Source organism: Triturus cristatus, chromosome 3_2 (genome assembly GCF_964204655.1).
Source record: "Triturus cristatus chromosome 3_2, aTriCri1.1, whole genome shotgun sequence".
Classification (NCBI taxonomy): domain Eukaryota; kingdom Metazoa; phylum Chordata; class Amphibia; order Caudata; family Salamandridae; genus Triturus; species Triturus cristatus.
The window spans coordinates 791,872,752-791,900,115 of NC_140584.1; the positions used below are offsets into that span (position 1 = coordinate 791,872,752).

At 40.4% G+C, this 27,364-nt stretch overlaps 1 protein-coding gene across 2 annotated transcripts in view; it reads left to right on the plus strand.

Annotated features, from left to right (window-relative positions):
- The window catches only part of ADAM23 (ADAM metallopeptidase domain 23), a 731,894-nt gene that overhangs the window by 424,254 nt on the left and 280,276 nt on the right, over positions 1 to 27,364 (plus strand). For both annotated transcript variants that reach the window (XM_085648912.1, XM_085648913.1), the window contains exon 10: positions 6,153 to 6,224. In XM_085648912.1, the coding sequence (XP_085505038.1) occupies positions 6,153 to 6,224 (72 nt within the window). The remainder of the gene's footprint in view (positions 1 to 6,152; positions 6,225 to 27,364) is intronic.

Here is a 27,364-nt window from a genome sequence, read left to right on the forward strand (position 1 = left end):
AATCCGTGCCAGGCAAGCTTGGCAGGAAGAGTGCAGAGCATCTTTGCTCCTAGCACTGTCACCAATGCAGGAATAAAATGAAAAATGCGTAACTGCTCAAATACGTCCTTAAAGCCCTTCACTATTTCCTCTGAATTCTCTTTTTTTGCTATGAGATGAGTTATGTCAAGCTGTCTCTACCCAGACCTAAAGTGTAGTCTGAGTCTGGAAAAAGAGAAATACAAAGAGGATCGCCCCCACAAGTTAACAAATAAAAGTATGAAGATCACATTTAAAAGACGGTGATAACATATAAACATGAGGTCATTCTGTGACCCGCCAGATATTGACTCCGTGGTTTGCAGTCTTGTGATGTTTGGAAGTAAAAATAGCTTCGAAAATTGTAGGAGGGTTGAGAACTTCAACTAGTTGTGCTTTTTTATTTAGAGAACAATATCTCCAATTTCGCAGGAATGTCGTTAATTGCTCTGTAATTTGTGTTGTAATATTTGATGTTTGTTGTCTCTGAGATTTTTTAATGCTCAGAAAGGCTTTTGAATTAGAATAATTCCTTGCCTCTCCCCACTGGTTCGCCGCATCGTTGTTCAGCCCACTGTTCTCAGCCAACTCGACTACTTTTTAGGAGCTTCCCATAATGTTTTGAAGAAGTAAAGCATATTCAAAACTTGGTGGCCAAAATTGTTTTTGCCTGGGAAAGTTCTTCTTTTGCCTCTGCTGCCCTTGTCACTTTACATTGGTTGCAGAGGCTTAAACAGTTTATTTTAAATCTCTGGGTACAACACACAAGGCCCTTCATCGGTCTGGCTCATTCTGTTTGAAAAACAAATGTAAGTTCTATGTTCCCGCTCATCCTCTTCGTTCTCATGATTCTTCCCTCCGCTCCATCCCCAAAGTTGAAAGAGCTCACTCAGGTGGCAGGGCTTGTTCTCTGTCTGGTGCTTTATTGTGGAATTCCATGCCTCTCCCACTGCTAGGACTTGAGTTCAGAAAAGCCTTAAAGACCTGGCTGTACACTCTCTGACCGGGTTTCTTCCAGTTCTTCACTGATTCCTTTCCTGCTTGGTACTTGGACTGCTTTTCTCAGTTTCTCTAACGCCTGGCCACCATTTTGGGATGTGTGTGCTTTACAAAAACGAATAACATAACAGTTTTTGTGTATGTATTTGTTTATTACTCTTAAGCCTATTAAAGCACTTGGGGGCAAATGCACAAAATAATTTTCTGTTGCAAACCCTGCCATTCGCCAAATCACAGGAGTTGAAGCTTCAGTACTGCTTTTTAGTATGTATGAAACTCATTTTGGAGTCCGAAAAGCCTTTCTTAGCCACAAAATGGGTTTTGCAACCCATCCTAAATCACAGTTAGGATGGGGTGTGAAAGGTGTGTCCCATCTGTAGGAAAGTAGGATCCCCAATTTTTGCTGGTGTCATACTGTTTTTCTGACTAGTTTGACTGGGATCCTGCTAATCAGGACCCCAGTCATTGTGATTCCTACCTAAATTGGCTATGGTTAGTACCTTGGTACAGTCCTAATTGGCTGCTGGTGTACCCTAGTAAAGTCCCTGTTACATGGTACTCAGTTACCTAGGGCCTAGGTACACCAGGCATGTATTATGCCAGGAAACATCGGTTACATCGCGGTGTTTACACCACAATACCTTTACAACGCGGGAATTACAACACAAGTCATAACAATGACTTGCGCTGGATGGCGCTCTAAGCTAAGGAATAGTATGATTTACTATTCCAACACCTTCCCTACTATAAAGTAGGCTGGAGTTGGAATAGTAAATCATATTATTCCTAAGTCCAGTGCCCTCCAACGCAAGTCGTTGTAACAACTTGCGTTTTAATGCCTGCGTTGTAAAGGTATCGCGGTGTAAACACCGCGATGTAACGTCATTTATTCATTATGCCTCCCATAGGGGACCCTCCAAACTCTGCCATTGCAGCCTGTGTGAGTGGGTGCTTGCACCTCTCACGAAACATGTTTCCTTTTATCTAGCATCACTGCACTTAAAAAATCTAAGTTACCACCTCTAGTAGGCCTTTCAGTGCCAAAGGCAGGGTGCTCAGTTATAAGTGTGAGGGTGCCCCTGAATGTGCAGTACACCCCTACAACCTTCGGAGTCCATTCTCCTGGGTTGTCAGTGCATCAGCCATTATGATATATAGAGTGGCCATTGGTCATTATGCGATGACCATCTCAAAACTGGCTGTAATGAACCCTGTCATGTTTAGTATCAAACATGTTGGAATCATACCCCCACACTGTAACCGGTGTGGGCGGTATGATTCCATGCACTGTAGATCACCTCTGGGAGGCCGTCAGTTCTCCCGGTAGCAGGCTTCCAGAACCAGACAGCAAGCTAGGGCTGCTGCCGACCTGAGACACAATTCTGCCCTCCTGCTGCTGCAAGCTCGAGCAGGTGAGGGCAGAACAATATGTATCCTGTCGCAGGGAGGTGTGACCACCTCCCAGACATGGTTTAGTGTATTGGGACAGGGTGGGGACACTTTCCAGTCCCCTCAGACTGCTTTAGGGGCCCTTTGGTGCCCTCCTTGCATACTCTAGCTCAAACCAGTTTGGGGAGCCGTGGGCTCCCGCTCTGGCGTGAAACTGGACAAAGGACATGGGAGTATCCTCCCCACTCTCATGCCCCTCCTCTGAGAGGGACCCCTGAATCATACCAACCCTTTCCTTAGGGTACTTAAGGGTTACCTGAGGGTGGGTCCCTAGATTCGATGTGAGATTCAATTCAGATCTAACTCTGTGTCCTCTTCATCCGTCTGGACATTCTGACCGAGTCGTACGGACCGCGTCGGATTGATCACATCGGACTTCGCTTTGGGAACCAAGACTGCAACTGGGAAGACTCTGCCTGCTCCTGATCTCTTTATTCTGCAAGCCTGCTGCATCGCCAGTGTTTGTGTTCCCTACAGGTCCTGTCGAGGGCCTATGGACATCCAAAGACACCCGAAGGAATCTCCCTTGGAGCGAAGGAGTCACTCCCCTGTATCCGCAGGCACCTACAGACTCCAACAGGTTTGGTTACACAGGAGTGGTTCTGCAACTTCTTCGAGGCCTGCGCTTTCTTCAGACTGAGTCTGAGGCCAGGATCCCTCGTCAACACCGCCAGAACCAAGTCCCTGTGCACTGCGTCGGCTGACTGTTGCTAAGGCTGGACGACTCTTGTCTCCAGAGATCTTCAGGCCCTGTCAAGGTAGGACCCTCCATGCTTGCACAGGGTCTTACCAGACTTAGTTAAACGTGGTGAGTCTCTTGGACATTGCTGGTGCTGACACTGTATCTTTTCATCTTCTTCCACGTGTTGCCATTGCCAAGTCCTGTTGGTGCGCCTGCTGGACACCAACCCCCTGGATATCGATATCCGATGTGGGACAGCTCATACACTGTTCCTGGTGGTCCCTGCATCACCTGGTCCACTTACCTGCAGAGACAAGGGCACCATCAACTCCCCTGCAACAGCCGACAATGGGGGACACCCAACTCCTGTGCCTCCTGTTCACTCCTGAGTGGCATAGACTCTGTCCTCTCTGATTGCAGGTACTCTTCTCCTTGAATTCACCCATGGATTCCACTAGTCTCTTCCAGCTTCTTCATCAGCAGCATCTTGCTTGAAGTTACCCATTGGGGTCTATGGCGGTTCTTGGCGTCACTTTGTACCTATGCACCTGGCTCCCCTGGGGCAAGTAACCTGGTCTCCTGGGTATACACGGGTGGGGTGACTCTCAAAACGTCCATCTTCCACAGGTGTCTTCCAAGCCCTCTGGGAAGGGTCCTTTTTCCTAAGAATTGCCACCGCAACTTCCCCATTGACTTACCTTGAGCATGCGGTTGTGTATTCACTTAGCACACAGCCTTCGTGGGGTTCCTGGGTCCTTACCTCAGGTGGTTCCTTGGTCCCCCAGCACTTCTAAGTCTTCTGGGTCCACTTTTGACTTTGATCGTTAGTCGTATTCCACTATTTTTGTATATGGTTTGGTCTCCCCCATGTAGCCTGCTGTATTTTCGTGCTACTTACCTGTCATATTATCAAAGTATTTTGTGGATTGTAACTATATTTCCGGGTAGGAGATATGGCATTGGGCTAGTGAGTGTCTGTAATATATAACTATTTTTATATCTTCACTGTGTGGTTCTTTTTCACTTAATCTGCACTATAAGACTAGATACTGCTGAAACAAGCTGCTAGTTTACACCCCTCCTAGACTAAGCCTGAAGGCTGCTCTCCACAGCTACCACTTAGAGAACTTTCTAAGACTATCCAAACCACTAAAAACACCATAAGTGTTGTCTGGTTTGGTGCAGGATGCTACACTTTAACAAGTGTGCACCATATACCAAGTCAGCCTCCTACACCATCCTGTGAGTCGCAATGGTATATACAGTGGTTTGGAACCGTAATCCAACTCCTCAAAGGAGGTGGAAACTAAATCTCAAAGGAGATGTGTCCCCTTCGTACAGCTTCCCTTTTGTAAATTTTTTAGGCAGCCACAGCGGGAAGTTGTCCTTGGGACCACAGACTACACCCACAATGTTTTCCTAACAGGAAACTTGTTTTTTGAAAAATCAGCAAAGGGTCCTTTAAGAAACACTGGTTGCTTTTGTAGCAAAAATGTTTTAAGTTTCAGAAAGTAAATGAAGGTATGGAGCTCAGCCTCTGCATTGGAAGCAAATCACAGAGAGTCCAATCATGATCTGTCTATTTAATATTCATTAGGCAAGTTGTTTTCTGACCTTCTACAAATAGACAATTTGCAATGCAATTCGACCTATTTGTACATAGGTCGCGCAGCAAAATGCATTCCTATTCACCAACCAGTCGGAGAGAAAAGTGCAGTTCCTTGATTTGAAAGATGCATCTGGCTACCCTGGGCGTAGTTTGCGAAGTAGCACTACGCGAAGCTATGCAAAGTGCACTTCGCACTACGCGAGCTACGCGTAGCACTTCGCGTACTGCGTTGTACCCTGTTCGCACTGTGCAAGATGCAGTTTTCAATAATTGCACAGTGCGGACAAGCAACCGGCACTGTGCAATCATTGAAAACGGCATCTTGCACAGTGCGAGCTGTAGTTTTCTGCCACTCGAGTAGATTTTTACTTGAGCGGCAGCTTTCTCAACGCAGACTGGTAGTTTCTCATCGCGAGCGGTCGCGAACATACACGACCACTCGCAATGAGAAACCAGACCTCCTCGCGTTGAGAATCTCGTCGGGATGTTTATTTTCCACGCTCGCGATCGGCAACTTGATGTTGCTGATCGCGAACAAGGAAAAAGTCTCGCCGGGATGTCATTTTGCTTGCTCGTGGTCGCCAACTTGATGTTGAGGACCGCGAGCAAGCAAAAAATGACCGCTGCACTACGCAACGCTACGCGAGCGTAGCGTAGTGCTTTGCCCAGGCTTAATATTAGTATGTCATAACTTAGTAAGATTTTAAAGTGTTATTGTACTATTTTCAAAGAAAAGTACAATGTGTTATTTGTTTAAATGAAAACATACTAAGTCAAGATCAGTCAAATATTGTGGTGCCAAATTATGGGATGGAATCAACGCACCCCTATTCAAAAGTGAGTAAGATGTGCCAATGACCTATTATTCTGAGGAAAAGGGTGGAAGGGAGAAAGGGGAGAGAAGTGAATCACTTTCTAAATGCTCGAATTAGCATCAGCTTTGTCCACAAAAAGCTAGAAAATACATAAAATATTTAAATATTAATGACAGCAGCAACCATTGATCCCACTTTTGTTCTTATTCTGATCTACAAATTCACAAATGGATTAGAAATGACTAAGCCTGCATTCATTGTGTACAATAGAGTCCGAAAATAAAGAATTCAGATTCAGTTCACATGAAAACACAGATGACTCTAAAGGGCAGAAAAGCGAAACAAAGACCGATGAAAACATATTCTTTAAAATATTGTTTGTTTGTGTGCGTCCATTTCCCAGCTGCCCCAGTCGCTCGCTTATAGTGTTCCACTATGTATCATTTGGTCAGTATTTCGTTGATAGTGTACAGAAGTACACAGAATTGAGCACGACCCAAAAACTCTACTACATTGAAGCATTGCAGAGAATACTGGCATGTCTTGAGTTCCTCTGACAAACGTTTCTCTTTCCTTTCAGTTTAAGAAGTACCGCTCCTCTCACGCCCACACCAACAGCTTTGCGAAGTCAGTGGTCAACCTGGTGGATGCTGTGAGTATCTGCACTGTTACTTGAATGCTGTGCCTTGCTGAAGATCTGCTGCTCTCAGGTCTGAGGTGGAAGACCCCAGTGCAAGCCCTACTGGGGAGGAACAGGGCTGGTGATCTGTGGAGCCCCAGCCCGCCAGTTTAAACCTAGCCTAACAGTATTGGTCATCTAAATTTAAGGTCAGCTGGTGACTTTCTTCATGGCCTGTAGTCATCTAAATTTAAGGTCAGCTGGTGACTTTCTTCATGGCCTGTAGTCATCTAAATTTAAGGTCAGCTGGTGACTTTCTTCATGGACTGTAGTCATCTAAATTTAAGGTCAGCTGGTGACTTTCTTCATGGCCTGTGCAGAGGGAGTTGCCACCTTGTAATCTGAGTAGAAGTCAGTCATCTTACTTAACTGTATCTTTACGGTTGCCTCAAAATGATGCCGGGAATGGCGGTCTCACTGGAGGTGACAAGGAGTGAATGTGTGAATGTGCATTGAACAGCTCACTGTACATATAAGTGTGGAGGTGCACCGGCTGGGCAATGTCCCGAACTTTGCAAAGGCAGATCCAGTCGAACTGTTCAAGCATTTACTTGATGCACTTCATTCCATTACTGTTACTGAGCTTGCGCAGAGGAGCCAAGCACTGATCTGTGTCTGGACGCCTTTGCAGATGGGCTGCGGCTCCACTTGAACCTCAAAGGTTCAAGGGCATCATCCTGGTGCCTAATGGTGGAGCTCAGTTAAGGTCCAGACAAATATTCGGTCCATAAACTATGAAATAAAATGGCTCATCCCAGCTCCAGGCATGCCTTCAATTATCAGCATGTACTATGGTGATGCATTATGGGTATTTATGAATAACATACAAAGGAAATATTTCTGCTCAACAGCGCATGATAAATTAGAAATTACACAGCCGGCCATACTTTAATAGAGTCTCTTTAATTTTGAACTGTGACCTTCCACGGTTTATTCAATTCTTAGAACATGTGTATTCAATATTCTCCTGCCTATGTTGACATTTGGCTGTGTGCAATTAGTTTCAGCTGCATAGTATGCATCTTGATTTCATCAATACTTGAGACATCTAATTGGGTTTTCCTTGAAATGATTAAGGAATATGTTAAATGCAGTTATTTTTTCATAAGCTGAAACTTGGTCAATAAACACATTACTTTTTGATTGTTGAAGTGCAGCATAAAAGGAGTGCAAAGGTGATTTGTGGGCGCTGGTAATGAGCTCCACATGTGTGCAGCTGGCGAGAAGAAACATTATTATTATCATCAGAATTCTATAGTATCCCGCTCATTGCAATGCAAGTGTTTGATGCACTCATTCGCATCAAAATCTAAATAAAAATAAAATGTAAAGAACATGTTTGAAAAAGGAACATGCTCCAAGCAAACTAAGGGCCTATTTATGAGTCTGGCAGTCTTCAAACCGCCAGACTCGTGGTGGGGTGGCAGTCTTTCCACTGCCACATTACGACCTTGGCGATCGTGCCACCCTGGGACCACAGACTCTGCCCGGGAACCGCCGTTCCCTGGCGGTGGCACGGTGGGCTCAAGGCAGTAATATGATTGGCAGGACTGCTATGGTCCCGCCAAGCATATTATGACTTTCCTTACCACCACTGATTTCATGGAGGTCTTTCCTCCATAAAAACAGTGGCGGTGAGGGAAAAAACGCGGCCCCACAGGGCCCCTTTGTGCCTCACTCTATGTGGTTGCACACAGGGAGGTACATGTTGTACATGCACCCCCAGTTCCAGCACAGCATGGACTTCACATTCCATGCAGTGCTGGAACTTCCTTTGATGTTCCCATTGCCGTGCCAATTTTATATGCACCACCGTGGGAACGACAAAGAAACCGGCCACCAGTAACTAAAAAAGTCATAGTTCGGCGGGCTGTTCTTATGCTGGTTTGGCGGTGCGGTGGCAGGGCGGTCCAGCTATCCCACCGCCAAACTTGCAATTGGGCCCTAAAGATGTACCTGGCAGATTCAAGGTGCTTATGACCATCCAAAGTTGCTTAAGAGACAGCACTCGGTACCACTACATCCACTTAAGCTCTTCATCCATCTCTTGTTACTACAAATTCAAACTTGATCATTTGTTTGCTAATTTGTATCATTGTATCATGGGACCAGCTAATCTGCCTGCCCCCAAAGAGGGTAGCGGAGTCCAAACTGTTGGACCATGTCTCTTGTGTGTGAACGTAATCTTGTATCTTTTATGCCTCGCTGGGCATTGCCAGCGTGATATAGTTTGATTTTTAGGCACAGACTGCAAGGTGTCCATATCTATTTATGCCCTCCTCCCACGTATAAAGATTCCATAGACATTACTAAAATTCCCAAAATCTAATTTAAGTGCTTGATCAAGAAACATCTAAACTTCCGGATTAGTACCTTTGTACACTCGGAGCTGCTCTCTAATTGTATCAGGTTTGTGGTTGTGTTGTTACAGATGGGGATCCTTCCAGGACTGGACTGGGGCTATAAGGAAAGAAAGCTTTGTTTCCAGGGAGCTCTAACAGTGTTTTGCTCCAGCAATAGAAAAATGCAAGCTTTGGCCTCATACTTTTAAATTATGCTAATCGGAGAACGCTAAGTGGAGTGCTCCAGTTGCATCATCTGGGCCCTGCCAGAGTGCATGCAAGGGACATTGCAACTAAAAAGTAGCCACGACCTATTTGATGGAGCATTAGGACCATCCCTCCCTGACATTTTTGCCTACCCATTTCTATTCGTTTTTCGATTTGAGGTCAGTTGTTTCTACCATTTCAACATGGCAAAACAAACCTTTTGTCAGGCCTAAACTTACCTTTTTGAAACATATTAGTCACCCCTAAGCTAGGCCCTAAATGCCCATAGGACAGGGTGCATGGTATTTAAAAGTAGCACATGTATAATTTATGTTTTACATGTCCTTGCAGTGAAACACCCATAAAAGCAGTTTTTACTGTGGCAGCGCTGGCTCTGTCATAGGTTAATACTGAAAATTATTTTACAGAATATACATTAGCATTCACCACCTATAGATTCCTGATCCTAAACATCAAGGCACTCCACCACTTGGTCGACGGACCAATTAGTTGGATTGGTTGATGGTGATTTAGAACCAGCAAAAACACATTTAAGACTCAGAATCCTTTACTCTTTTCATTGAAATACCACAAACTCGTAATTTCTGCTAATCATATTTGTTTATCTAAATATTATTTCCCATTAATATCAGCATTAATAATCGATCAAGTTTAGAATTTTGTTCACAAATCGCATGACATTTATATTTACCTATTCTTGCTATCTGGATTTTCTCTAATTCATTTAGCTCTGCATAACCAAATTTAGCTTTTAAATTGTCCAAAACAAGCAGGCCAAAGCTCAAATTCCGAAAGTTCTTTGCACAGCACGTTACAGTCCCAAATATCTCCAAAGGGCCAGAAATCGTGCAAGCATCTGTCATAGTCTGTGGGGTCGACAGGGGTGTGCAGTCATCGAAACCGCAGAATGCCCAGAACGCCCCTCCCTAATCTACTACTCTTTTTGATAATACATTTCAGAATAACATGAAACATTTTTAGGCTAAGAAAGAAGGTGATTGGCTGGTTTGGGGAACATTCATTTAGACCAGATTTTACTCAGTGAAGTTTGGCAGTCTTCCATGTTCCTATCCTTGACCAGGAACACTGTGCCTTGGGGTCGTCGGTAAGTTCACGGAGCCATCCGAGTCTGTGCATTAGATATTGCGCTCACGAGACGGTGGCCATTTCTGAACTCCATTTCGGACGCCATATTTTGGTAGGCCGAAATGTCAACTTAAGCGAAACAAACACAAAAGAATAATTATTACAAAGAAATGAAGATTCTAATGTAAAACCCTCACTAATCCCTTTATGTATTAGTATTTTCCTAGCTCATGGCGACATTTAAAGCAATAATACTCACCTTTACGGTTCAAAACAGGAACGCAAACGTCATATAAGCAACATAAATCATGCGATATCCTACTACCACATATACTACTATTAATTTGCGTACATATTTTAGTTTTTAGAGTTATTATGCCAAGCAAATAGCAATATCCCACATGTAATTGGTTTATGCAAATGGTTGGTTTAGTTTAACACAGCAAACCATTAGTAAAATTATAATAAGTAGGTTATATAGTTAGTATTTTCATGCAAAATAGAGGAGGTATACAAATTTTTGTTTTACCTGCTCCATCAATCTCCCCTTTGGTGATTTTTAACATCACCACACTACCTTAAATTTTTATTAAATTTGTAAATAGAAATGAATTCAGTTCTCTTTTTAAATTTTGTTATATCACATGACGGTTTCCCCTGTCTCTTCTTCTCTTGTCTTTTTATACATATTCTCTTTCCATTCTTCTAATTCTACCTCTTCAAATTCTCTTTCTTTTCTTTCTTTCTCTCTCTTCTTTACAGTTTCTCTTTTTATGTTATTTTGTATTTTCTTTCTATTGCTACATGAACATCCTAATCTCAGAATTAATACTAGAATAACCACACATGTTACTGGAAATAAAATGTTACCGATAAAGGTACTTCCTAGTTTTAGTAAAAAGTCTTTAATAGTAGAAAACCTTTTTCCAATCTTTTTCCAAATACCTTCAACCTCCAGTGGAACAATCTCCTCATGCAAATCAGTTATATTTTTTATGTACGTCTTTAAATCTTGACTTTCGTCAGGAATATAAGTACAACAATGTTGAACTTTCAGCATTCCACAGACTCCACCCTCTTTTGCCAAAATTATATCAAGGGCAAGTCGATTTTGCATCACCATGGCTCACATGGCAACTATTTAGGTGTTTACCAATAAAAATCCTCCAGCAGTGCTTGTTGACAAGCGATCTACTACTGTTGATAAATTTCTAATTTTATGTGCATTCAGAGATATTTCAACTGCTGGTATCAACACTGCAAAAATGTCTCCTACAATTTCTGACCAAGATTCTCTTCTCCTACTTGTTAGTTGTCTACCTATCTCATGTGCACCATCTTTTTCTCTTCCCACATGAAATATCTTTGGGAAAACCAGGCCTAGATAACATGTGCCATACCAATGGTCAGGTAATCGATAATAAGCTTTGTTCCTGCAGATAAAATAAAATCTAGGAAAAACCGGATCATTTACTCCTTTAAATCCCCATCCACCCATGATTCTATAAGTATCATGGCAATCACTTGTGCCTACAAAATAGTTATCATGTGCAGTTTGATTTCTTCTAATACACAACTTCCCTTTCTGAGGCCAATCTAGAGCCATTGTTGGACTAGCTTCTCCTTTCAAATGTTTTTCTCTTTCAACATCCCAAACTGTCTTTTCTTCTTTTCCCTCAGGTACCTTCCTTTGCATTTTTAATCTACTTTCTTCTACCATATCTAAGAAAGTCTTCTCCTCTCTTTTCAGACTACAAGTTAGATTATTTCTGAATATTGACTCTAATTTTAATTCTTTAGTTTCTAAGAAAAATTCACTTAACACTTTAGCAGGTTTTACTTTATTCAGTTTATTGACTACAGGTACTTGTGAAACTATGTTATCTACATCTGAAAAATAGTATTCCAGCTTCCCTATTTTGTAAAACAGATTTGCTAATACGCTACATGTTATTCCATATGTCACTGGGAGATGATGATACATCACTCCCTCAGACACTGATGCAGGCAACTGCATGCAGACATAACAGTCCCTCACATACATTGTTTTCACATATTCATATAATAATTTTGAGAAAACATTGTTAGAAAAATCAGTTATGGACCTATCTTTATGTAAATAATTTCTATCTATTTTAGTCGGATTAATCTTTTGAATCTTTTCTATATCAGTCTTATTCTTACTATGACCTTCTATTGTTTAAATGTAACCTTAAATGAGATCATTAAAGCTAACGCACTCCACAGAGGCATTAGTAATCTTGTACAACAACAACACATTTTGCACCATCTTCTAAGGAACATAAATGTAGATTTTCCACTTTCGGTGTTTGCCATTTCGAAAAATGATCAGTGTCTTTTGACTTAGCCTCTTCTACTTCACAACTAGTTTTTTCTAACCCAAGGCTCTAAGACCTACTTGGTTCTTTTCGGTTTATGTCTTTTTCGGTAAATTTCAAGTTTCTCCTTCTAGAGCACTTTTGTCTCTTCAGTTTGGCATTTGATCGTCTTTCACTTTTCTTTCACAATCTTGATTCAGAATTTCCTGAACATCCGTCTCTTCCCCGATGTCGGACAAGATAACTCTCAGGATTTCCGATTCTTCGTCTTCCTCAACCACTTCTGGTACAGTCACCTCTAGATCTCCTTGGCTTTCTGCCTCTTCTCGTACTTCAGGAAGTGCCACATACGACCATTCTGGTGACTTATACTTCTGGTTGGGTTTTCTAGTCCTTTTGCTTTCCTCTGAGAGTGTCTGTTCAACGTCTTTTGATTTCTCTTGTTCAGCTCTGGATGAATTCACTCGTGTCAATCTGTATCTCAATCTCTTTATCTTGTTTGGCCAAATTTCATCCTTTGCTGGCCTTTTTAGCTTACTTCCTTTTTCATTTCTCTCAGTTCTCCAAGCTCTTTTCCTCAGGACTCGATCTTCTGGTACTTCTTCGTCACTGTCCTCCGATTCAGTTCCATCTTAACTCTTACTTTCAGTAGTCTTTCTTTCCACCACTTCCTTTTTCTTAACTACTTCTGTCCCTCCTCATGGTTCTTCCACACAATCTTCCTGCTGACTAACTGTCCCTCCTTCTACCTGGATGTATGGTCTCCCTACATCTCCTCGGGGGTCTTCCGTGACAATCTTTCCCTCTCTCTCTGTATTTGGTACCTTACCATCTACTTCTGTTATTTCAGGTGGAATTTCTCTTGACTTTTCATACGGAACTTCATTATCAAGAATTTCTTTGACAGTCTCTTCACTGTTTATATTTTCACTCTTATGTGCCTGTACTGGTTCTGTGTCTGATTCAGAGCTGGTGTCAGAAATTTGCAATTTTCATCTTAATGGAAGATTCTCTGGTGCTACAGCTGGACTTGGTTCTGACTCCCCACTTTCAGGAGTTTGTCTTGCTCTTATTTCTTCAGTATCTGATTCGGAACTTGTATCAGATTCTTCAAAGTATTCTCCTTCTTTGTTATCCACTGGATTTGGAATTCGCAAGGTGTGACTAGCATGAATCCAGTTCTTCACGCCTGCACGTTTTACAGCTGTCGTTGTGGTCAGTATCACCTGACGTGGTTTACCCCACCTTGGGACCAAACAATTTCTTCTTCTATGCACTTTTATTCTCACCCAGTCACCTGGGCTCAGATCATTAACTGGCTTCTTTTCAAGAGTGGTTGCATCCGATCCAACTTGATGAAACGCAGAATGAATGTAATCAGCCAAGCCCTTGCAATAATCCAACACCAAGTCATCATATATAGGTAATAGCTTGTTGACGGGTATGAAAACATGTTGCATTGCTCTCCCCATCACTATCTCATGAGGACTCAAGCCTGTATTATCCGGAATAGATCTAATAGTCATGAGTACCAGAGGCAAGACATCAGGCCATTTCAAACCTGTGGCTAAACACATTTTTCCCAGTCTGTTTTTAATGGTGCCATTTACTTGTTCCACCACACCAGAAGCCTCTGGGCGATAGGCACAATGTAGTTTCTGTTGTACATTCAATGCTTCACAAATTAATTTCATGATTTCATTATGGAAATGTTTTCCTCGATCGTGACTGGAAAACCAAATCTAGGAATGAACTCTCTCAATAGTAGCTTGGCTACTGTGATTCCATCACTCCTTCTAGTTGGATATGCTTCCACCCATCGAGGGAACAGACAAACCATCACTAAAACATACCTCAACCTGTTGCAGGGGGGCATTTCAATGAAGTCAATCTGCATTCTTGTGAAAGGCCCTCCTTCTCGTCCTATCGTTCCCAGACTTACCACTGTTTTTCTTCCAGGATTGAATTGTTGACATATAAGGCATCTTTGACAAAGGCTTTCAGCTACAAGTCTAAATTTTGCATTATACCATGTCCGTTTGAAAAGTCTAATAATAGCATCTCTTCCGATATGTGCTTGTCCATGATACATCCGTGCCATGGTAGAAACCATGCTGTCAGGCATGACTGGTCTTCCATCCCAATAAACCCACACGTGATCTGTTTCCTGTGGTGCACATCCTGCTATTACCCACTGTCTCATTTCCTCATCTCCTGCTTCTTCCTGCAACTGCCTCACTTCTTCCCATGTATTCACAGTGTTAGTAAACAACAAGGGACATGAATTCATTTCTTTTTCTCTCCCACGATTCACTGAGTTCTGATTGCGTGCACAATACTGAGCCATATAGTTGGCAAACCGATTGCCCGCTGAAATATAATCAGCGGACTTGGAATGCGCAGCACATTTCGCCACTGCTAACTGTTTAGGCAGCTGTATCGCCTCAAGCAACTTTCCAACCACTTCAGCATTCCTTATAGGAGTTCCACTTGTTGTCAAAAACCCTCTTCGGGACCAGATTTGCCCAAAGTCATGCACTACACCGAAGCCGTATTGACTATCGGTTATCACAGTCACTCTCACATTCTTCCACAACTTGCATGCTCTTGTTAATGCAAAAAGTTCAGCGACTTGGGCTGATTTTACTCCTTTTAGACAAGATGCTTCCAAAACAGCTGCTACCGTACATACTGCATACGCTGAACTCAGTATTCCCTCATCTGTTCTCAAGCATGATCCCTCCACGAACATCACATAGTCACTTTCTGTCAAAGGTACATCTTTTATATCAGGACATGGTTTGGTACAGAAATCAAGCACTTCCAAACAGTCATGATCCACATCATCTCTGACTTCCACATTCTCAGCATCAGGCAACAATGTTGAAGGATTCACATTCAGACATCTCACAAGGCTCACATTCGTTGCACCTAAGATGACTTTCTCATATTTGGTCAGGCGACTATGCGTCATAAACTGAGTGCGGCTCCTTCTTAAAAGGATTGCCACATCATGAGGTACAAACACTCTCACGGGATATCCCATCACAATTTCTTCACTCTGTTCCAGACTCTTACAGGTAGCTGCTAGAGCTTTCAGACAACCAGGCAATGCCACAGCTACAGGGTCTAGCATAGCTGAAAAATATGCAATTGGCCTCCTCAATTTTCTGTGTTTCTGTATTAACAAAGAAATTGCACATCCATTTCTTTTGCTGCAATAGAGCTCAATTTTTTTTTCATAGTCATGCATGCCAAGAGCTGGTGGTTCACACAAACCGTCTCTCAACTGTTTAAAAGCCTTCAACTCTTCTTTATTTAATTCAATGGGATCTTTTACATCACTCCTTGTCAAGCGTACCAAAGGTTTTGCAATCAAAGAGAAATTACTAATCCACTGACGACAATATCCAACCATTCCAAGAAACATTCTCGCTTCTCTTTGAGTCATTGGGGCTCTCATTCCTTTTATTATCCTGATTCTATCTGCAGTTTCTTATCTTAATCCTTTTTCAATTTTGAGGCCTAAAGATTGTAATTTCTTTTGACAAAATTGCAATTTCGATGGGGATACTTTAAGTCCTCCATCTGCCAAATGATTCAACAATGCAATGGTATCCACTACACAAGCTTCTCGAGTTCTCGATGCCACAAGTAGGTCATCGATATATTGGACCAATACCGAACTTTCAGGCATTTTTAAATCTTCTAAAGACTTTTTAAGAATCTGATTAAATATCGAGGGACTCTCTGTATACCGTTGTGGGATTCGGCACCATGCCAAAATACGTTCACCAAACCGGAAAACAAAAATCTGTTGGCTGTCAGGGTGCAACGGAATGGAAAAGAAAGCATGACATAAATCAATCACTGTATACCATTCTGCATCGTGAGGAATCTGATACAAAATCACAGATGGATTTGGTACAATGGTACAACATGATACAACGATTTTATTTATTTTTCTCAGGTCTTGCACTATTCTAAAAGTTCAGTTCAGTTGGTGAATTACATGGACTGCTCATTATTTCCCTCAAAATACCTTGTTCAATCATTTTGTCTATTATAGGAGTGACTCCTGCAATTATTTCGGATGTCAATTTGTACTGTGGTATATTTGGGTAACTTACTCCTCCTTTACAGAAATTTTTACAGGATCTACATTTTTCATTAATCCCACATCTTCTCCTGTGAAATCCCACACCTCCGTTTTTACTGTTTTCTTCAATTCTTGAGGCAATTCTTCAGGGTAAAATACAGCAAATGCCTCAGTAACTTCAGGTTCCATATTAGCTATAGTCATTTTGTACAGTACATCCTCATCAGGAGTCTCAAAAACTATGCCATCAGGAGTACAGAATATTGTGCAGTTCATTCTGCACAGCAAATCTCTCCCTAACAAATTTACAGGGCTTGAATCGCATACGACAAAACGGTGCATTTCAGAAAATTTCCCTATTTTATCTTTAACTGGTTCAGTGAGATATGTTTTTATCTGTCTGTTGGATACTTGAACTACTTGGATTGTTTCATCTGAGAGAGGAAGACTTTTGACATCAGCGGACCTAACAGTTGAACGCGTAGCACCAGTATCTACTAGGAAAGCAATTTTTTCGTCATTTACCTTTCCATCCACTAAAGGGCCTGTCTGGTCTACTTCTAGAGTTGCGCCAAGTACACACTCTTCTTCCTCCCCTCGGCACCATCAATAGCTTTCTTCTGACTCCCTCTCATCGCGTTGTAGCCAATACTGCGAAACAGCACTAGCGCGCGGCAGATTAGTTATCTGTTCTTCGTTCTAGAATCCTGTTTCATTACTGTATTTCTGAGGATTTACGCTCTGTGGAAAAGGCGGTTTTGGCACCTGACACTGTTGGGCAACAACCTGCTGCTGTTGCTGCGGTTGACAACTCACCTCATTCTGTACCTGTGGATTCAATGATGCATTATCACCATTAGCGCTTGGGGGAAATTTAAACTCGGTTCTCCAATGCCCTATTCTTCCGCAATTATGACATGGCCATTTCTTTTTGGCACACTCAATTGAGCCATAGATAATGGATCATGAGAAACTAGCCTAAGTCAACAGACAGTGGGTTCACCAAATTGGTTAGCCTCAACAATTTAGAAAAGAAAAATGCTTTCACTCACCCAGGGTTGCCCCTAGGTGACATGCTTCATCATTGGGGCCATCCCAAACATTTACTGCTTGGGGCGTGCTACGACTTGCGAGATTTACGTAGGAGCACTTTTTTTTGTGAAACTATGTGTTGTGCAGTGTTGGGGGAGTGGTGTTTGTATTAGTTAAAAATACCTAACTAGTGAGTTGCTCTCCATGTTATACTTTTGCATAGAAACATTAATTCTTCATCTTGATAAGCTTTTAACTTTTCTGTGGGAATAGTTCCTACTATTAGTTCTTCTAAAACTAATTTTAATTTGGACACACCTAAAGGTTGAGGTTCAGCATCTTTTTGCTGTAAACTCCTTAGCCATTCACTTAATTCATCAGAAGTAGGACCTACAGGAATTATTTCATTTCGTGTTTGTTCTAAACCTTTTGGTGACCCTGGTACTGATTCTGTCTTCATTATTGCTCTATTCACTAGACTCTGATTTACTGTCAAATTTTTAGGCGTACTTTGTTCAGAAATTCCTACCGCTTGTCTCCATGGATTCTCTCTTGAACCTCTTCTTTGCATTTCGGTTTGTTTATTACTGTTATAAGGAATCATCAGGAAATGCTCACTATCCTTTTGTTTATCAAAAATAGGCATTACAGGTCCTATTGTTACAGGAACAGTTACAGCTTCCAAGTTTTTAGTTAGTTCCCTAATCTCTTCAGTTAACTCTAAAGTTGTTTTTGCTAATTCAGCTAAATTTTCATTTGCCATTTTACCAGGTTGTGTATTTTCTGTTTCTCTAAAGGGATTATTTCTTCCTACCTCATGTGGTATTGATTCAAACTTTATATTTTGTGGTGATTCTTTTACTGGGGCACTTGGTGTCAACAATGTGGAATTTGATTGATACGGGTGGATATTTATAAAACATGTCCTCAAGAACATCATCCTCCGACTCATGCACACCATACTTATAACCTTCTGATTCTGTATTATTTCTTTTTTCTGTACATTTTCTACTACTAGTCTCTTCAGCACTTCTCATAGGGAGCATACCATCTGTCATATTTGCACTTCGCCATCTCCTCATTCTATCATCATGATTCTCTTGTCCACACGGTCTACCAAACATATATTTGTACCTTCCGCCACTCCGCTGTCGTTTTCTGTCATACATCTCATCTTCCCATTCTGTCAATGCTTCAAACTGAGTAGGTCTAGGTCTCGGTTCTAGTTTCATCATTCTTTCTCTTAAATTCCTCAATACCGTTAAATTGAAAGAACCATGTTCCGGAAATGCTAAAACTCCATCATCTTTGGTATACTTTGCCCAATTATCTAACCAAATACATGTATGATAGCCATTTTCGCAACCATAAAGGATGCAGGTGATTTTGGTGGAGGAAGCAATTGTCCCTCTCTAGTCACAATCGGTTTGTCCTTTTTAAATAAACTCTTGATCTTTCCGAACCAGGACTTTTTCTCTTTTTCTGGTGGATCGTAATACATCATTTTCTCTTTTCAGTATCGCTAGATTTCTCCTACGACTATTCTGTTGTTTTATCCAATCGTAGCGCGACTCATATTAACGCACCAATCCGGAGCGTCTACGTCACCCTGTAATTCTCCATTCCTAGCGCGGCGCACACTAACGCACCAATCAGGAGCGTCTACGTTTCTTACTGACTTTCCAATCCCAGCGCGGTCTTCTCTGACGTCAGTTTTTCTCGCTACTCCTGCTTCTGCTGACCCCTCCTTAACAAAATTTATCGGCAAACTTCCTTACATTCACTTTTTACTCAAATTCTGTTAGTAACGACATAAAAACGCCACCATTATCTGTTTCGCAAACAAAGAGATAGTCTTGACTTTTCTCACAAGAATTCCGTCTTTCCCGAGAGCAGCGATTACCTCTGCCCTACTACGGAATAATTGCACTCGGCGATAAAGTAGTACTTCCCTCTACCTTACCCTTCTAACAAGCATTAACTAACCATTTCTCTGGAAATAAGACACCTGTTGGAGACGCTCTGCTCCTGAGAAATAAAACCAGAGTTTCACAATTGAGTCGAATGCTATTTCATTTACACACTTTCATACGGAAAATGTAGTTCATCCACACAGAATCCTGTCTTTCCCGAGAGCAGCGCTTACCTCTGCCCTACTACAGAATTATTACATTCGTTAATAAAGTAGCATCCACCTTATCCTTCTTTCAAGCTCAGGGAACACCTATTACCTTTTCAGTGATAAGCGTAATCAGAGTTCACGTGGACTCCTGTTACTTAAGACCAAAATTTCACAGGTGGCCTTCGCTACCCATACACCTCTTTCACACAGAAATGTCCCTAACGATAACACACAACGATGTTACCAAATCGAACCCAGACAATGCTTCATGCAACTTCAATCGTCACACATTTTCCCCGTGTACCTACAGGGCAACAAACAATTCACCATGTGACTTCACTTGCCACAAGGCATCCGACTTCCTACATCCCAGAAGTCTTCAAAAACAACATGGAACGCAACGTGACTCAGCATAGAATGTTAGTACATAAATCAATACTCATCCAAATATCCACAATCAATAATCAATAATAAAAAATTGTTAATCAATAAGCAATAATCAAATCCATAAGCAATAATCACCAAACCAGTGCAATAAAACCATCATTCTGCTACCAGAAAAACTGATGCAGCGCGAGACCGGGGGGGGGGAAAGAAAAAGAGAGAGACTTCCTCCCTTTTGTCTCTCTAGACAGACTGGCACTAACTCAGTCGGGGGTATAGGAACTGACCAGAACTGGTTTGCCCTCCAACCACACACTGGTATTAGGATTAAAGGTGTACAACACAAGACCTCTTCTAAGAACACTCCTGGAGCTGTGGAGTATTGGAAGGGCTCCAGTGCTGTCTAAAGAACCTAAAGAAAGACTGGACCTGCATGCCTTGAACCCAGGATCCAGAAGTGACTTCAAGGGTCAGGTGGCTGCCCCCCTATTTGAGCTACAGGGACAGAATATGCTTCCAGAGGCCTCTCTCCCTGCAACTGCCCAGCTAATGAGTTCCAGCTAGATCTGCTTTGGACCCTGATGCTGCTCTCATTCATAGTGAGTCCTAAGCCCCAAGTGATGGTCCCCAGGTTCACTTGTTCTGCACAAACTGCAAAAGCTCGGACTTAGATACTGTTTGCCAACTTTCTGAATGAATAACTGACAGATACCGGGATTGCCATCAAGGCCACCATCGAGTTGTCGGTTGGCCTGAGCTTACTAGTTGGCCCCACTGAAGGAGATCTGATTTCCAGAAATGTTTCTAAGTCCTAGAGTTGAGGGCTTCACTAGGACCTATGCCAAGCAGCATTCCTTTGACGTTGAGGCCTTCATGGTAACAGTCTTCTGACCTCACCCGCTCTGAGCTTTCCCGGTTCATCAACAACCGCACTTGGACCTCGTCTCAGTTAAACATATATGCGCTCTTCACTTACAGAACCAACAACACGAGTTTTAATACGAACAGGAAAATTTATTTAGAACAGTGGTTTTTGAATACCTTAAGGTGAGACAGCGTTCGTGCCCATTAGTTAATTCTTCTTAACACCGTGGGGCTTTATCTATTGGCCATACTATCTCTTAGCACAACTTGTTACAAATCCCCAGCACACGTGAATATAAAATTTCTAACGTTTTTTTCGTGTTTGTGAGTAACAAATACAATAGATAAAACAATTCGAAGAGTCATGTATCAGGTCTTCTTCTTTTTCTTTTTATTTCAAGAAGCTTTCAAGAGGAACATCACAGTCACAGCCAACACGTGTTTCGTCGTAAAGGGAAAGTAGTCCCACGACTTCCTCAAGGCTGTGCAAGTAAAAGACAATAATAATAAAAGAAAAAAAAATGAAAAAATATATAAAAACCCAAGATATTGCATCAAGAACTGATGACATCATCCAGTGAATGTGGGTTTTTCTGAAAATTAAATATGTTTTATATATGTATATCTCAAGGTCAATGGAAGAATAAATGGGTATATAAGTGTCTAAATGGATGATTTGTTTTTGAAAAATTGATTGTTTAACTGACTGATTAAGTGTATCATAGTGAATACATGTTTTAGTGAGTAATGTTTAAATATGTATATATCTGTATCAGTCTCTCACTTTGTGTATAAGTGGCTGCATGGGTTGGTGAGTAGATACATGGGTGTCTATATAGGTTATTAGTTGGTTTTTTGAGTATCAGTCTGAGTGTCTGCATGGTTCGGTGGGGGGTATTACGTAGTGCATAGGTGTATGAATGAGTGACTCACTGTTTGTATGTGTTGAACACAGCATGTGTGCAGGACTGTATGGGTGGATGAGTGTGTGCATGGATGTGTTAGTGAGTGAATGACTGTCTCAATAGTGTCTTTATGAGTAACTACATATGTTTTAAACTAGTATATGTGACTATTTGTGTATATATGTGAGTATATGTGAGAGTGAGAGATTGAAAGAGTTCTTGTATGAATAAGTATGTGTTTCTATAAGTGATTGTTTAAAAGACTAAGTATGTGTAAGTTTCCGTAGAAGTAAGTGTGGTGGTGTGTGTATAACTGTATATGCAAGTAAATGTATGTTTGATTCTTTGTTAGCATGAGTGACTATGTGTGTGAGTAACTCTATGGATGAGTGGCATTGTGTAACAGGATGTATAGGTGTATGAGTACATATGATGAGTGAGTACATGTATGAGTGACTGAATTGGACTGTTGGTGAATGAGTGGATGTGTATGTGGGTCTTAGAATTACTGAAAAGGTTGTTTTATCTGGTATTGGTATGTCCATTGTTTTGATCATTGTAGTTTCTATTTTTGAATGTGTGTGTCAAAGGTTATATTAGGGGAAGAGGAGGTCTGCCACTCTATCACAAGGATGATGTCATCAGTGATGTCATCAGTGATGTCATTTGAGATGTCATCAGTGATGTCATGAGTGATGTCACTGACCATGTCATGAGTGATGTAATATGTGACGTCATCAGCAGTGCATTGCGGGCGCGCGAGTTATAGTTAGCTGAACTAACTATAACGGGGCAATTTCATTGGTTTTTTACGAGTAAAATGTCCAGCTAACTATAACATGTGTGAAACCTATGGTTTTTTCACTGAATTTCTAAGGTTTTTTAAATGCTAATTCCTAACTATAACGTGTGTGAAACCTATGGTTTTTTCACTGAATTTCAAAGGTTTTTAAAATGCTAATTCCTAACTATAACGTGTGTGAAACCCATGGTTTTTTCAGTGAATTTGCAAGGTTTTTTAAATGCTAATTTTTTTTTTATTCTTCAATTTTTTCAAACATATTTTTAATTTAATTTACTTACCTTTTATAAAGACTATGCTTTAATTTTTAAAATCCTTAAATATTTTTTTTTAATATATTTTTTAAAATAAACATGTAAAATTTATTTCCAGTTCTTTTTTTTTTTTTTTTTTTTTTTGGTACGCGTACCGTAAGCTCACGGTAAGCGTACGGTTTACGCAACGTCCGTAATCTATCTACGCTGCTTGCGTATAGTTACGCACTTTGCGTAGCCGCGCGTACTGCGCGTGGGACGCGTGCGCGCTTACGCCACACGCGCACGTTACGCGGAAGTGCCGGGAAATGACTGTTATGCGCATGCGCGCAAGCGCGTGTCTTTTTTACGCGCATGCGCACTTTTGCCGTAAGCGTACCGTAAGCGTACCGTAAGCGTACGGTAGGTCATGTGATCATGAAACACAACTTTTGATTGGTTGAAACTACTTTCAGTTCTAGAACTCTCCTACACCACACCCATTCCCCTCATTTCTGCTTGTGATCCCTTGGGAGAAGGAGCTGGTTTGTCTTTGGGATACGATGGCAGAACAGCAGAGCCCTTCTGAGAGTGAGGCTAGCACCAGCAGCACTGTCTTGAGGCAGAGAGCGAGGAAACAAAAGCCCTCTTATGTATGGGATTATTTTACTTTTCCTGAAGGCCAGCAAAAGGTGAATGCACCCTTAGTTACTTGCAGGCTGTGTCAGCGTGCACTTTCTAGAGGTAATCCTGACAGGAAGTATTCCTTTGGGAATCACACCATGAAGAGACACCTCCAGGATGTACACAGAAGGACACATGGTCATCTTTTTGGAGGTAACTCTTCAGAAAGACGAGCCAGTACATCCACAGCAGCTCAGCCTGGACCATCATCTGCAGGGCTGACTCCTTCTTCTGCAGGTCAGGTGAGCCCTTCATCTGTGGGGGGAGAATCTCCTTTTGCTGGCCCTCTGGAAATTAACCCTCGGTTTGCGAGGGTTGAAGTACGGTGCGCCACTTGTCACGATCTAATTACTTATAGGGAGACCAGTGTTTCCCTGGTGAACAGTAAAATAGATCAGCACACTTGTCGTACCGTCTAATATTCCCAATCTTTCTTTCCTCTGTCCCTGCATGAACACAACGGTTCTTTTAAGAGCCAACCTTATCTTTCATCTTTTTTTTACATATGTTTTTAAAAACTTTTTTTTATTTTTTTTTACCGTACGCGTACGGTGCGCGTACTTTTTTTTTATTTTTTAAAAAAAACACTAAAAATCATTTATCACATTACATTGTCCTTGAGAGACTACAATTATTATTATTGACTTACCATACACACTGAAAAAATATTTATTCATTTCTTTTTATAAAAAATAGTTTTAAAAATGTTTGTAGTTTTCGAAAATTTTCTATATCTATCTGGAAAAAAAGAAAAAAGTATTAATATTTTTTAAACATTTTATAATACAGTACACATATTTACATTTTTTACCCAAAAATCTTTTTGCCTTATTTTTGCTGTTTTCAGAATATATTGCATTTCACTATAAATTGTGAAAGCAATTGCATTCATCATTTTACAGCGGGCAAAAAAAAATACCAATCACAAAGATTGTATTAAAAAAGCCCTGATTCTTTTTTTAATTAAACTTAACATTATAGAAATGCATAATATTGTAAAAAAATATCATCTAATACCAATACTTATTTGTTTTAAATACCGTCTGATATGTTTGTTTCAGAACTATAATCACAATATTATATCTCAAATAACTCCAAAATACATCTGATTTCATTTCCTTTAGGCCAAATAGTAATTTTAATTTTTTTTTTGGAATAAATTTCCAACGGAAATCCAATAAAATTCTAATGTTTAATTTGTCCAGATCTCACCGATTCTCTGTAACATTTTGGTTCACGAAAATTTTTTGAATAATTTATTTAGTCCACAATAGAATTGGTTACTTTTCCACATGGCCAAATAGTAATTTTTTAAATCATTTTTGAAAAAATTTCCAATGGCAGTCCAATAACATTCCAAAATTTAAAATGTGCAGAAGTTACCGATAATCTCTAAATTATTGGTTTTTCAAAATTGCATTAAAAATTAAAAAAGTCCACATTACAATTGGTTATCTTTCCATTAGGCCAAATGATAATTTTAAAAATCTTTTTTTTACAAAATTGCAATGGTAATCCAGTAAAATGGTAAAATTATTTTGTCCAGATCTTGCCAAGTCTCTCTAAAATTTAGGTTTCAGGAAGATTAGATAGGAATTTGCTAAATCAAAAGGCAAACGTTGTTTGAAAATCAATTGGGAATCATTACACAGTGTCCAGCCTTTTTCACATTTTAGATAAACTGTGTAATGTCCAGAAGTAACAGTAGGTCCATCATGGAAAATTATTGCAACAGTTACAAAAGTTTTTCCTGAAATTGATAATTGCTGTCCTATAAACTTCTTTATTAAAGTATCCAATTTTGAACCATCAGCTCTACATCGTTGCATCATTAAAATTACATACTGTCCGTATTCCTTTAAAATTAATGATGAAAACATGTCAGAATTACACTCACCACATTTCATGCTATGATTAGCATCTTTAACTAATTTTGCAAAAGTGACTGTTTTACTCTCTGGCAATGTCAAATAAATAAACCTTTCATTATCAACAATAGAGCCACATATATTATAACAATTATCACAACTATGTTCCCATTTATAAGAGAGACCAAAAAAAATGTCAATGGGAACTCCTTCTTCTTCCACTACCTGAAGAAAATACATCAAAAATTCATGTGCATCTTGCTGTTCATTTTGAGAAAACTGTGTTCGTCCTGAACATACATCTAAAAGTTTTCTAATGTCAGTAGCACTTTCTATTTGAGTTTTATCTTTACTCAGCTTTTTAAAAAGGAGACTCAGCTCTGAACAGAATCTTTTTCCCTGATTTACTATTATCTGCTCTTGCAAACTTTCCAGATAAAATGCAACATTCAGCACTACATTTGCGTAGCAGTTGACACCAGAGCTATTTTCAAAATGACATCCTACAACCTGTTCTTCATTTTCCTTTTTCTTTTTGCTTGCAATTACATCACTCCTCTTTTTTTTCCTCTTCTCTACATCTTCACTACAGATATTCTCATTTTTTCTTTTACGAGAAACTACACGTTTCTCCAACACAGGATACTGACCCAAATGAGGAGCATAGCTTCTTCTTAATCTATTATACTCCTTTACACAATTTGTATCAGCACTAACTTTTGATTCTTCAAAGTCTATCATGAATAAACCTGATAATGTTTTGACTCGTGACAAAGCAACATATGCCATACCTTCTTTGAACACAGTTGAACCAATGTTCACAAATGCACAATCTACAGTCAATCCTTGAGACTTGTGAATAGTTACAGCATATGCTAGAGAAAACGGAAACTGCTTCCTACGTACATATAAGTCTTTCACAAGCATAAAACGAACTGTACAACGACAAATATCTTTTACTTCATCTATCTGATCAAATTTTATTTTTAAACATTCAATTCCTTCTTTTTTCTTATAATTAATAAAACCCACAACTCTTCCCATCGCTCCATTAACTAAACCTTTCTCAACATCCAAATTTCTCCTTAAAAACACTCTACAGTTCATGCAAACATATAGATTTTTTTCTAATCCAGTTGTTTTGGAGATGTTCTTCTCTAGTGAGTCCAATTTATTTTTCAGTTTGCCTGTTACTGTGACAGTAATTCTTCCATCCTCAATTTTGTCCACTGCTTCCAATTTCCTGATCTCTTCCTTTTCCAATTTCAAAAGCTCCTCATTGAATATTGAGCATTCACGTAGAGTAGGCATTAAGCAGATGACACTTTTGTTTTCTGCAATGTTCTTGTATATCTTCTCTGCAACTATTTCTTCCTTTGGAAATAAATTATGTAGCAGCCGAGTCTGTAATGCTTTTTTGCCAGCTTCTGTGAGTAGTCCAATCCTGATATCTTTCAGAATACTTCCATATTCTTCATCGTTTGCTTGCCTCATATTAGTTGTAAGTTCCTTGTACTCAAAGAAGGACCAAATATTTGTATTACCGATACTTCCCAATGACTTCTTCGTGTCTTCATGTGTCACAGTATTAAACACTGGTTGTCCTTTAACTGGAGTAAGTTGCAAAAGATCTCCAAAAACTATGACGTGTTTTCCACCAAATAACACGTCATAGTCTGTCTTCAAAATTTGCTGCATTCTTAAATGCACAAAGGCAAGCATTAAGTTTGATACCATGCTCACCTCATCAATAATGAGAACTTGCATCTTCTTCAATACTCGTGAAACTTCCAAGGATGCTTCTCCAGTTAGCTTGTTGAATTGTATTTTGTTCTCATGCTCCACTGGTAACATTAGCAAACGATGTAAGGTGATTCCTTTTATGTTATATGCTGCTAACCCAGTTGGAGCAGTAACCACACAAGACAAAGTAGAATCCGTTTTTTGCTTTAGGTAGCTTCTGATGACTTTAATTAGGAAACTTTTTCCAGTGCCAGCTTCTCCGCTTACATACATCCTGATTGGATGAAATGATGTGCATGAGCACTCTTTTTTTACATGTAGAAATCCGTGATCAATTTTGTTTTTGATCTCTTCATAAATTTGTTGCTGCTCTTGATTCAGT